The 12,191-nt window shown below is 40.2% G+C and overlaps 1 protein-coding gene across 2 annotated transcripts; it reads left to right on the forward strand.

The window, feature by feature from the left end:
• Positions 1–314: 314 nt before the first annotated feature.
• LOC112892318 (calcium permeable stress-gated cation channel 1-like) lies at positions 315–11,418 on the forward strand. 2 transcript variants are annotated; one of them, XM_025959484.1, is made up of 12 exons: positions 315–827; positions 2,657–3,013; positions 3,462–3,608; positions 4,195–4,330; positions 4,889–4,990; positions 5,297–5,416; positions 5,509–5,589; positions 7,030–7,370; positions 8,343–8,588; positions 9,314–9,638; positions 9,873–10,106; positions 10,955–11,418. In XM_025959484.1, exons 2-12 carry the CDS (start codon positions 2,700–2,702, stop codon positions 11,213–11,215), a joined length of 2,307 nt encoding a protein of 768 aa, XP_025815269.1. In that variant the 5' UTR covers positions 315–827; positions 2,657–2,699; the 3' UTR covers positions 11,216–11,418. The 2 variants fall into 2 exon arrangements, with proteins under 2 accessions (XP_025815269.1, XP_025815270.1); XM_025959485.1 differs by lacking the exon at positions 315–827 and having other exon boundaries at positions 2,877–3,013; positions 3,454–3,608.
• Positions 11,419–12,191: the final 773 nt, after the last annotated feature.

The following is a 12,191-nucleotide window of genomic DNA, read 5'->3' on the forward strand; positions in this document are numbered from 1 at the left end:
CCACGCCTTTTCACCCCCTTGGCCCCTTCCCGTGCTCGCAGCTCGGCTGGCCTGGCCACGCTGTCAGGAGAAAGAAACGCGCAGCAACGGAAGGCAGCGGAGCTAGCTGTCCTCCGTTACTGGTAGTGGGACGGCTACAGCCAAAGCCAGTTCCCTTCCTTTTGCACGCGCACATCCACGCCACGCCTACAGGCAGGCTCGGTCTCTCCCCTCTCCGCTCCTCTCCTTTCCTCTCTCCTCTCCTGGCGTTGGCGGCCGCCGGTAAATACTCTATAAAGGAAAGGTGGGCGGGGAGGAAACTCGTAACGGCATCCACCCCGTCTCTCCACTGCCAGTGCCAGCACAGCAGCCGGCAGTGGCGTCTCCCTTCTGCCAGCACAGCAGCCCCAGCGCCCCGTCGTCGTCGGCCCCAGCGACCACGAGCAACGAAAGGGTCCGCGCGCGAGAGGGAGATAAAAAAGATTTCCGTGCCGCTCGTCGCTCTCCAACCGTCCCGTCCCGTCCCGTCCCCCTCCCTCTCCGCTCTCGCAGGCAGTGCCAGTGCCCGTGCTGGGTGCGTACTGTGTGTGCAGCAGCAGGCGGCGCAGGCAGGGCGTTCGCCCCATTGGAGGAGTATCGGGAGAGGGAAGTGCGAGCGAGCGCCGAGACCGGGGAGCAGGAAGACAGGGGAGGGACTGAGGGAGCCGCCTGCATTCGGGGAAGATGACAGACCGCCGCGCCGGCGGTTAAGGCCCAAGGAGGGCGAGTCGGTGCTTCTTCGGTTCTTCCTCCTGCTTCTCTTCTCTCCTCTCCTCTTCTCCGGGACTCTTCTCTTGTTCGTGGCCGAGGTATGTGCCGTCTGGTCGTCTGCTGCTTGTTGCTCCTCCCTCCCCCCCTCTTGTCTCGTGGCCTGCTCCGCTATCTCTCGCTCTGCTGCTTCGGGTCGGGGGCCAGATCTGGCTCGCACGACGCTCCGTTTCCTCTATTCCTGCTTCGCTGCTACCTTGTCTTGTCTGTTCCCAACATTTTGGACCGATTTCTCCTCGTCTCTTCTCGCTGCCGTTTGGGGGACGAAAATCTGCCTCCAGTCCAATCGCGCTCGAGTTGCCGGCGGTTAGAATGGAGGAAGGAGCCACACAAAGGGCCTTTGTTCCACCAAAAGATTGATGGGGAAATTGCATCAAGTCGCAACGTTCGGGCCCGCTGTTTCGTCTCTTCGTAGGCACTGTCGCAATTTCGCAACACGCCGAATTTTGTTCCGCTCCAGTTGTCCACTGGAGAATTTGCTACTGCATATAGTTCTGTGTACCATGCACTACTACTTTTAGAGGAAAATCGCACCTTTTTTTTTTAAAAAACTGCGTCCATGTGTCAATTTTTGAGAAAACTACTCCAGTACATAGTACGTGTCTATTTTTGAGAAAAGTAGGAGGACAAATGAATTTGGCTTCCATCGCAATTTTATTTTCCTTGCGCCTTTTCCCCTTCAACTGACAACTTAATTAAAGTCCACAACTTGGCCTGCCTAATGCCACTTTAAAGATTTGTCGGGTATAACCTTTCTTGGCGGTGGCGCCGCTTCAACATTTCCAGGATGGCTTAACGCTTCACACGGACGTTTCCGGGCGGAACGAATTTATGCAAAGTTTTATGAGCTTTTGAGCTGTCACTGGCTCACGCCTTAAATTCCGCACTTGAAACCCGGGAGGTTTATTAATACTATTATTGTTGCGTTAGAATACGTTGGCAAATAATCCAATTAGCAGTCTACTATAATCCAACTGATGGCAGTATGAATTTAGTTTGCAATTTTTGAGCCTGGATGCCTGCTTACAATCGACCAATTTCATCTGGTATGGAGAATATAAATATTTGATTCTTCTTCCCACTATATGTTGTGATCTAGTGCGGTCGCTGCTCAGCTAGTATCTTTTGGGTTTGATGCTGACACTTCACAGCATGAAGTATGTTACTTATCCATTGAATATCTCATAGCCTATAGGAAAGGAACAGGAGTCTGGGTTGGATTACACTAGCTACGGATCACAATCTTGGCTTCAATCCTTTAGCTCTTTGGCACAAAATAGTTTTTTTTTGTATGTCAGATAGAAGCGCCATCTGTATCCTAGAGTTAAAACATGGTTTATCGTGTGAAACTTAGAATTCTGTTTCACAGTTGTTCAACCATGAATCAATGTTTCATGGGTTGGCTATACCTATCTTTTACTTTTGTTCACCGTTTTTGTTGACTCGTTTCTGTGCTGATGAATCAAAATTGGCGCAATATGTCATATATCTAGGAATGACTAATTTACATACACACTGCTGATTAGTTGCATAGTATTGTAAATGGATATATACCTTTTTGTTTGTGATTTATGCCAACATTCTTGGCACTCAAAGAGTTCAAAATCACTTATGAACAGTTCCATTCAACTCGTAGGAACTTACAAATGGTTCTCCAATCTCAAATGCCTAACTACAAACTAGATTTGTATTGTTTTGTGTGTTTCAGAGTGATTTTGTGTTTCTTTTTGCAATTTACACTAACTCACGCCATGTGAAGTGTTTGTCCTTTAGTAGGTCATGTACTCTATTTGGTCTTGTTTAGAAGTGTGTTCTCGTGACATCATATTGTCTAGTGGTAAATAATTGTGTTCTTCCTTACATCTTGCAGATAAATTCTATAGGAATTCTCCCAAGCTATTTAAAGGACAACTATGGCTACTATTAAAGATATAGGCCTCTCTGCGGTTATCAATGTATTGGGGGCCATAGCATTCCTGCTAGCATTTGCTTTCCTACGACTGCAGCCAATCAATGATAGGGTTTACTTCCCAAAATGGTACCTCAAAGGTGCAAGAGAGAGCCCAAGTCATGGGGGTACATTTGTTCGGAAATTTGTCAATTTGGACATGCGGTCGTACTTGAAGTTCTTAAGTTGGATGCCCGCTGCTCTCAAAATGCCTGAGGATGAGTTGATTAGCCATGCAGGGCTTGATTCAGCTGTCTATCTGCGGATTTACTTAGTTGGGTATGTGATTTGTATTCCATATTCTTTGGTCATGTTTAATTGCTTTTGTTCGTCATATCAGTATCTATCTCTCCAATTGCACCTGGGATAGAAGGGTTTACAAATGGGCAATTGACATCATAGTGTCAGCAATTATTTTATTACTCTGCAATATCAAAACGCATTTGATGAGCTAGGCAAACTGGTGCTACCAACTTTGTTGCTAGCTAAGTTGGCTAGTTCAGCTATAGGTCTTTGCTCTGTCTGGTTATGTCGGCTACTCTATATCTGGGCATCTAGCCTCCAGGATTTCTTGATAAAATAAAAGGGAATTCATTCACTTCAATATGTTTCACTGAATCAAAACATTTGCAGTTCCCACTTGCTTTATATTTCTATTGTTCACTGACTGATGCCTACCTCCATTTTTCCTTAGCTTTACTTATTTACTTTGTTTCAAGCGTTGCAGGCTTAAAATATTTGCTCCAATCTCAATTCTAGCATTCAGTGTTCTTGTACCTGTTAATTGGACCAATGATTCTCTGGAATTCTCGAAGGTACAGCACAGCAACATTGATAAACTTTCGATATCAAATATACCTGTTGGATCAAAAAGGTTAGCACTTGGTGATTTCTTCTTTGTTTTAAAATGTATTTACGTCTCTATATAATGCTTATGTTATAAAACCACGATTCTTTGGGGAAGTGTTGGCTACCAGGGCTAGTTATTTATGCATGCCATATGCATGATTTGATAATTAAAACAACCAGAGTTTTTCAACATAGCCTACGGGGTTGCCTGAGGTAGAAGGTGCTACATGTGAAAGAGTGATGACCACTGCCTGGTATCTTTTTCCACTAGAGTCAGGGATGTTGTGAAACTGAAGTCATCAAGATATATGGATGGAACTGTGCAACATGAACTACTACCCAGCCTCTGACAGAAACTGATTTGGGAGAGGAAGATCTGGTAGATTGCAAGTGAGGAAACTTAGGATCTAAAATTCATAATATGGAATAAATAAGATAAATTTGCACGTAAAATAATTCAAGTTCTAGCATTAGATTTAGGGAAATGGGTTCAGATGCTAAAATTACTTTCAAAGTTTACAGTACATGGTACACCCTGTTATTCAAATTATAGATTGTATTTTAGTTTAGAATGACTGCTCAGGAGTCCTAACTTATTTCTCTTTGTGAAGGTTTATAGCCCATTTGACTATGGCTTATGTTTTCACATTTTGGACCTGCTATGTACTGTTACATGAGTATGAAATCGTTGCACAAATGAGACTGCGTTTTCTTGCATCAGAGAAACGCAGACCAGACCAGTTCACGGTATGACTCTGTGAACCTGTTGAGGTCCTTTCTATTTAATTCAATTGAATAGATGAAATCCAGTTCATGGTGTGCTTGAGTCTTTTACACCAATCAGTATGATCGTTAAAAGAATTGTGTGCTTCAGTACTTTGTTCCATTTAATATTGGTGAGGTATTTATCAACTGCAGAGAAAGTGGGGGGAAATTATAAGTTAGTATATGGGCAAGATAGATATACAACATACTGTTTGTATTACAGTAGTGATGGGTTGTGTATCAGTTGAGAGCAGGTTAGCAGAGGGAAAAATATATTTTATCATTTTTCCCACATGACCACACAATACTAGGATGAAGTGCAGACAATATTTGTACCAATTGATTAAACTATGCATCGAGCACCTAATGCTAGCCAGATGCTTAACTGAGTTAAACTTGATATTCATTCCTTTACTTCATTTCATGTAGATTTTGAAATGAGAACTTGTTTCCTCCTTTTTTAAAAAAAAATCAAGTGGATTTTGTTGTTTTGATAGTTACCTGTTGAATGTAATTAACCAATGTAAGTGTTTGTTTTAGGTCCTTGTGCGTAATATACCGCCTGATCCAGATGAATCAATTGGTGAGCTTGTTGAACATTTCTTTCTTGTGAATCATCCTGATCACTATCTGACGCACCAGGTAATAATTACATATGTCATGAATATCCATGTTAGGATCCTTATTTTGTTCCTCCAATTTATCTATGTTGGTTCTCCGGCATACCATCTTCCTGATTAGTATGGTTTGGTGATTCCATGATTGTACAAAAATGCATGTTTCATATATTTATGTGGACCCATGTTATCTTCACTTTGGTTCCAGTTCAGATAGAATTTTATTCAATTCCTCATAAAGTACAGCTTATCTGGTATTTTGATTTATTTCTTATTATGCTGTAAAACATAACAAGGCTGCTATGATAAATTCACTGATGCACTTTTGCAGGTTGTTTACAATGCAAATAAGCTTGCAAAATTGGTTAAAGAGAAGAAGAAGATGCAGAATTGGCTTGACTACTATCAGCTGAAGTTTGAAAGAAATGCATCTAAGAGGCCTACTACTAAGGTTATTCCACAAAACCGTAGTGTATAGTTTTGTTATCTTCCAATCAGAATAGTAACCTTTTTTATTATTTCATTCTAATTCTTCTGCTACAGACTGGTTTTCTTGGTTGTTTTGGTGCCAAGGTGGATGCTATTGAATACTACAAATCAGAAATTGAGAGGATAGAAAATGAAGTGAGTCACACCATCTGCTGAGTGCTCATCATTTAATGAATTAATATTCATCTTGAGTTATAATTGTGTCATTGAAAATATAGATGTAAACCATTTGGTTTGATAGAATCACAGTAACCAAATTTTTTAATAGAATGTATTGATGGTGTGTATCAAATACATACTATGGAAGAAGTTCATTTTTGACCATACAACTATCATTGAAGTTTGATTTCGGTCCTTCAACTATCTTTGGCACTGTCAAAACAGTTTGCTTTGCACCCTTAGCTGGTTTCATAGGTGGTTTTGCCTGGTTTTGAGCCACGTCATCTTGCATGGTATCGACATGGTTGACCAAAATGCCACCTTTTTCAATAAAAAAACACCCAGGTCTCACTTCTTCCCATTGAGCTTCAATAAGAAAAACACCCCGTCTCACTTTGTCCTGTTGAGCTTCAATAAAAAAAGACCCAGGTCTCACTTCTTCCTGTTGACCGCTCCCAACTACCACTCTTCTGCCAGAGGCCTCCTGCTGCTGCCTGCTACTGTGCTTGATGCACTGCCTGGACTTGCACAGACACAGCACACGAGCTTCTGCATGCTCCTAGAAAGCCCACCGGCAACTCAGCTTGGGCAGACCTGACGTCGGATGTCAGTCAGGTGCAAGCTGTTGCATGGTGGAGGAGCAAGGTGGTGTGCGTGAGGGCACACATCATAAGCGAGGTGCAGCTGGGTAGTGCTCTAGCCCTTCAAGTAATGAGAGCAACATCTCTCAAACACGGGAGAGATAGGGTGGAAGAAAAGGATGAAATGATGTTGATGTGGTGGTGATAGATGACATGGCACAAAACTGGGCAAAGCCACCTTAGAAATCTACGAAGGGTGATAAACAAATAGTTTCGACTAGTCATGGTGCCAAAGAAATTGGGTTTTGGAGTTCTAGGGTCAAAATCTGACTCCGGCAATAGTTAGTGGGTCAAAATGGACTTCTTCCTAATTTTCAAACATACACACATTAAGAAAGGTCTAGTTGGCTGTGTCTGTGTGTATCATTTTCTTAAGTGTAGTCTTGGGTATGTAATGATACTAAATATGCACTGAAGTGGTCTTGCTCACATAGGTATTTTGCATGCAATAGAAAATGAAATTACTCCGGCAATAGTTAGTGGGTCAAAATGGACTTCTTCCTAATTTTCAAACATACACACATTAAGAAAGGTCTAGTTGGCTGTGTCTGTGTGTATCGTTTTCTTAAGTGTAGTCTTGGGTATGTAATGATACTAAATATGCACTGAAGTGGTCTTTCTCACATAGGTATTTTGCATGCAATAGAAAATGAAATTTTGATAGGACTGTCAGTAATATATTTGTCTTCCACAATGTTACAATTCCATATCTCTTTAAACAAAGGGTACCTATCACAAACTGTAAGATTTACCACCTCATGTAAATGATATTTAGGAAGCAGAAGAGCGTGAAAAGATTGTAAAGGATCCCAAATCAGTTGTCCCAGCAGCATTTGTTTCCTTCCGATCACGTTGGGGTGCAGCAGTTTGTGCTCAGACACAACAAACCAGTAATCCAACTGTTTGGTTGACTGAATGGGCTCCAGAACCTCGAGATGTGTACTGGGATAATTTGTCTATTCCATTTGTCTCCCTTACAGTTCGAAGGTTGATAGTGGCAGTGGCATTCTTCTTCCTGAACTTCTTTTATGTGATCCCAATAGCATTTGTTCAGTCTCTTGCAAATCTTGAAGGGATTGAGAAGGCAGTTCCATTTCTGAAGCCTCTGATTGAAATGTACGTCTATGTTTACATGCCATTCCTTCTCCAGAAATGTTTTTATTTTCAGTTCTACTTAGTAGTATGCTGTTAGTTTTAAACTTGCCTTCTGTTGGACGTATATGAATATGTCGTAGGCTCATATCTCTATGTTCACCATCTAAAAAAGTGTGACCTTTTGTTAAAAAGGAAAAAGCAGCACTACGATGACGAATCGGACCAGTGAAATTGATCATAACTCTGGTATGGATGAGAACATATATGACTGCACTGGTGTTTGAGAATAAGATATATTGCAAAAATGATGTAACAAATTCTATCAATGTCCAATGTTAATCTACATTTTGAAGTACACACTGTATAGAGTTTTTTTATAATTATCAAAAGCATTTGGGAAACTGTATGCGGGGTAAAAAGACAGACTGATCCGATTAAACCTCTAATTTCTATTGCCAAATGAAAATACCTGTTTAGCACAGAAATCATGGGATACTTAGAGGCATAGATTTGCTGCTGTAGCTATGCTGAGGTGTACAGTTCTGGTGGCGCTTTGTTGTGATGTTTTATATTTGTGTGCAGCATACTTGAATTCCCATTGCAATGTGTTTGTACTAGTCTTCCATTCTATGTTTTTGCATGCGTACTTTTACTATTCCTAATTTGTGTATCCCACCTAAGTGTTAAACATTCAGTTTAAAGATTGATAGTTTTTGAACTTCCCTATTTATTCCACTTTGCTCCAACCATTAGTCAGGTGAAACAAAAAATGACATGACAGCCCAGACTAATTTATGTGTGCCATTTAGGTCACTGCTGCAGTGCTGCTGCATACATTCTGTCATCTAACTGATTTTACTGGAACAAAACAAGTTACTGGCATAGTTAAATTTCAGTACCAAATTTGCATACCCATCCATTTATTTCTTGTGCATTGTTCTGTGGGCATGTTCCTGATCTATGACACCTTTTACTTCAACTTTTTTTTATCAGACCTACTATTAAATCATTCATCCAGGGTTTCCTTCCTGGAATTGCTCTGAAGATCTTCCTTATACTGCTCCCAAGCATATTAATGTTCATGTCTAAGGTTGAAGGATTGACATCAATATCTTCATTGGAGAGAAGATCTGCATCCAAATATTATATCTTCATCTTCTTCAATGTGTTTCTGGCAAGCATTATTGCAGGATCTGCTTTAGAGCAGCTAAAAAGCTATCTTCATCAATCCGCAAATGAGTATGTCCTTCTCATATTTGTCTATCCTTTGTGCTGCACCATTGATCATTGTCGGTCTTGTATGTACTGAAACATTAGAGATGTAATAACGTACTCCTTCCTTTTCTTTTTGTAAGGCGTGGTTTGACCCGGTGTTGTCTCCAACTCCACATTTTGACCATTAATATGTTATACATTATTGTTTATATCCATGAAATATGACATCATATGAAACTATGTTCAAATTGAATCCAATAATACCAAATTTGTATGGTATAATCTACAAATCCTTAGACTAAATGTTGGTCAAATATTGGGTTGTGTGTGCTCTACAAAAAAGAAAAGGAGGGAGCTTGGCTTGATGAAATGATTGTACTTAAGAATTGCAATGACCTGTACTATAAATGTTGCACCGTTCTTCGGAATCTAGTGTTTATTGTATTTGCCATGATATACTTTAAATGCTCATGGTAAGGACTTAATTTGGATGGAGAATATCCCTTAAACAATTCATTTATTTACTTTCTAAATAAGGCGTAATAATACTCCTGTTTACTCTGTTATGAAATTATTTTATTTGCATGCTATTTTTCAGTGTATTTTCCGTATTTTCCTTCTTTATTATCTGGTAATAGTTTGAAGATCTTGCTATTAAAAGGTTATATTTGAACCCCTTTCATTTCATCATTTCTCCTTTTAAACTGTGTATGTTTTTATTCCTAGTATCTAATTTGCGTCTTTTGCAGAATACCAAGGACAGTTGGTGAAGCAATTCCAATGAAGGCAACCTTTTTTATAACATATGTAATGGTCGATGGTTGGGCTGGGGTAGCTGGTGAAATATTAAGATTGAAGCCACTGGTAATCTTCCACTTGAAAAACTTTTTCTTGGTAAAGACTGAGAAAGACAGAGAAGAGGCAATGGATCCTGGAAGTATTGGTTTTGACTCAAATGAACCTCAAATTCAGCTCTATTTCTTACTTGGTCTTGTCTATGCTGCGGTGACACCATTTTTGCTCCCTTTCATATTGATATTCTTCGGGTTTGCATACATTGTATACCGCCACCAGGTAAGCAAGCATATCTTAGATGCTTGGTATTTTAACGTAATTTTTTTAACCATTGTATCTGGTCATCTTGTGTCTCATGGGGCTGTGCTATATTAGCAAGAGCATTATTTAGATATGTTCTTGTTCATCTAATTGGAGTGTTGCATGTAATTTTTATGGATTGAGTTACTAGTTTATCACATGTTCTGACCGTGGTCTGTAACTATCCTTATGCACACGTTTACACTGTTTCAGATAATAAATGTGTACAATCAAGAATATGAGAGTGCAGCAGCATTTTGGCCAAGTGTTCATGGACGTATAATCACAGCATTGATCATATCACAGCTCCTCCTCCTTGGATTGCTTAGCACAAAAGGTGCTGGCCAGTCAACTCCGGTGCTCCTTGTTCTTCCGGTTGTAACCTTTTATTTCCACAAGTATTGCAAGAATCGCTATGAACCTACTTTTGTGAAATGCCCGTTACAGGTAAAGTTTCTTTTCCAAATTTTGGAGTTAATATATGAATAATATTAGAATGGGTCTTCAAAGAAACATGAATAATGTTGCTTAAAAACTCATTGACTTGTGTGCTCAGATTTTTTCCATTTAGATTCGGATTGTTAGTTTGGCAAGATAGATTGACAAATGAAGGTGTCAATTACTCCCTCTGATCCCAAGTGTGTAGGTCGTTTAGGACACTGACATGGTCTCTGATGTGTCACTTTTGCAATTTTTATAAAAGTATACCGATTTAAATAGTGAAGATTATATATTATGAAAGTACTTAACATGATGAATCTAGTAACATTACCAACTGTTCATTGATGTGCCAAGTTAATAAAGTTTGACTGGATAGAATCCTAAAATGACCTACATTTGGAATGGAGGGAGTAAAGGTTTATAGCTAATGCCATTCGAAGTTTACTGTTTGATTTGCACTAGAAGCTTGTAATAAGTGATATGAAGTTTACTCTTGACTGGGAAAACATGGTTCCAGGACCATCTAATTGTTAGGAGATGTTTTTGTTTGGAGAGCTAGGATTCAACTCATGCTTATATGTTTTGTAGTACATTTGTTGTCACATTAAATTGTTTCTGAACTATCATTAGTGTTTTTGAAGGCTTAAGGCTTGTTGTAAGAATTGACTATTGTTATATTAAATACTTTAAATGGATTCCATTAGACCAACTGTTTACGCAACCTGTATATATCTATAATAAACATATGACCTAAATACGATTAGATTAAAAATGGCATAAATTCAACATGTTTACAACAGTCACACTATGGAACATAACTAGAAGTAGTAATACATTTCCATTTCCTTCTCCAGGAGGCAATGAAGAAGGATACCCTAGAACGTGCAAGAGAGCCAGGATTTGATCTCAAAGGATATCTGATGAATGCCTACATCCACCCAGTTTTTAAAGGTGATGACGACGATGAGAAGTTCTCAATTGCCGATGAACCAGAGGCAGAGCAAGTCCTGGTGGCAACCAAGCGGCAATCCAGGAGGAACACCCCTGTCCCTAGTAAATACAATGGCTCGGATTCACCTTCTCTGCCTGAAATTGTAAATGATCAGCGGCTGTAGAAAGTTCTGCAGTTTTCCATTGTATATTAAGTGAAGGGCACAATAATGCTTTTGAGTACCTCTAGTTTATACAAATAAGGAGTAATGGCCAATATATATTTTTGCATGTATGGTTCTTTTGCCTGGTGTGTTCTACCTATTCCCGTGAATTCTTCACTCGTGAAGTTGTTGCTGGGATATAGGATGCAACTGAAATTCGGATACTCTATTGTTTCTGAGGACGGTTCAGTTTAGTTTGCTCCATGGATGTTGCTGTCCTTTCGCACCATATTTTGTTCTTGTTCATTTCAATTTGCTCCATGGATATTTCTGCGTGCCTGTGTTCTTGCACTATATTTTGCTGCTGTTATTAGTTTCGTTATTTGATGATACCAACAGACGCTTTGTGAGGAGGATTCAGGAGGCAGAGATCGGGGAGGCTTTGAAGAGGATGAAGGGAGGTAAAGCGATGGGTCCCGATGGCATCCCCATTGAGGTGTGGAGATGCCTGGGCGAGAGGGCGGTAGTATGGTTAACTAAGCTTTTTAACCTAATTTTCCAGTCAAACGAGATGCCGGAGGAATGGAGGAGAAGTATATTAGTACCGATCTTCAAGAATAAGGGAGATGTTCAAAGTTGTACTAACTACCGGGGGATTAAGCTGATGAGCCATACGATGAAACTTTGGGAGAGGGTTATCGAGCATCGCCTAAGAGGATTGACAAGGGTGACCCAAAACCAGTTTGGGTTCATGCCTGGGAGGTCGACCATGGAGGCGATTTTCTTAGTACGACAGTTGATGGAGAGATATAGAGAGGAGAAGAAGGACTTACACATGGTCTTTATTGACCTAGAGAAGGCGTATGATAAAGTACCGAGAGACGTCATGTGGTGGGCCTTGGAAAAACACAAAGTTCCAACTAAGTATATTACCCTCATCAAGGATATGTACAAGGATGCGATGACTTGTGTTCGAACATGTGATGGCGATACCAGT

This window comes from Panicum hallii, chromosome 5 (assembly GCF_002211085.1).
Source record: "Panicum hallii strain FIL2 chromosome 5, PHallii_v3.1, whole genome shotgun sequence".
Classification (NCBI taxonomy): Eukaryota; Viridiplantae; Streptophyta; class Magnoliopsida; order Poales; family Poaceae; genus Panicum; species Panicum hallii.

Bases quoted from the DNA above. Each gene is read 5' to 3' on its own strand.
- LOC112892318 (XM_025959484.1), top strand. From the start codon at position 2,700: ATGGCTACTATTAAAGATATAGGCCTCTCTGCGGTTATCAATGTATTG. The intron at 4,331-4,888 runs GTATGACTCTGT...TGTTTGTTTTAG, and splicing joins GCAGACCAGACCAGTTCACG to GTCCTTGTGCGTAATATACC. The intron at 10,107-10,954 runs GTAAAGTTTCTT...TTCCTTCTCCAG, and splicing joins TTGTGAAATGCCCGTTACAG to GAGGCAATGAAGAAGGATAC.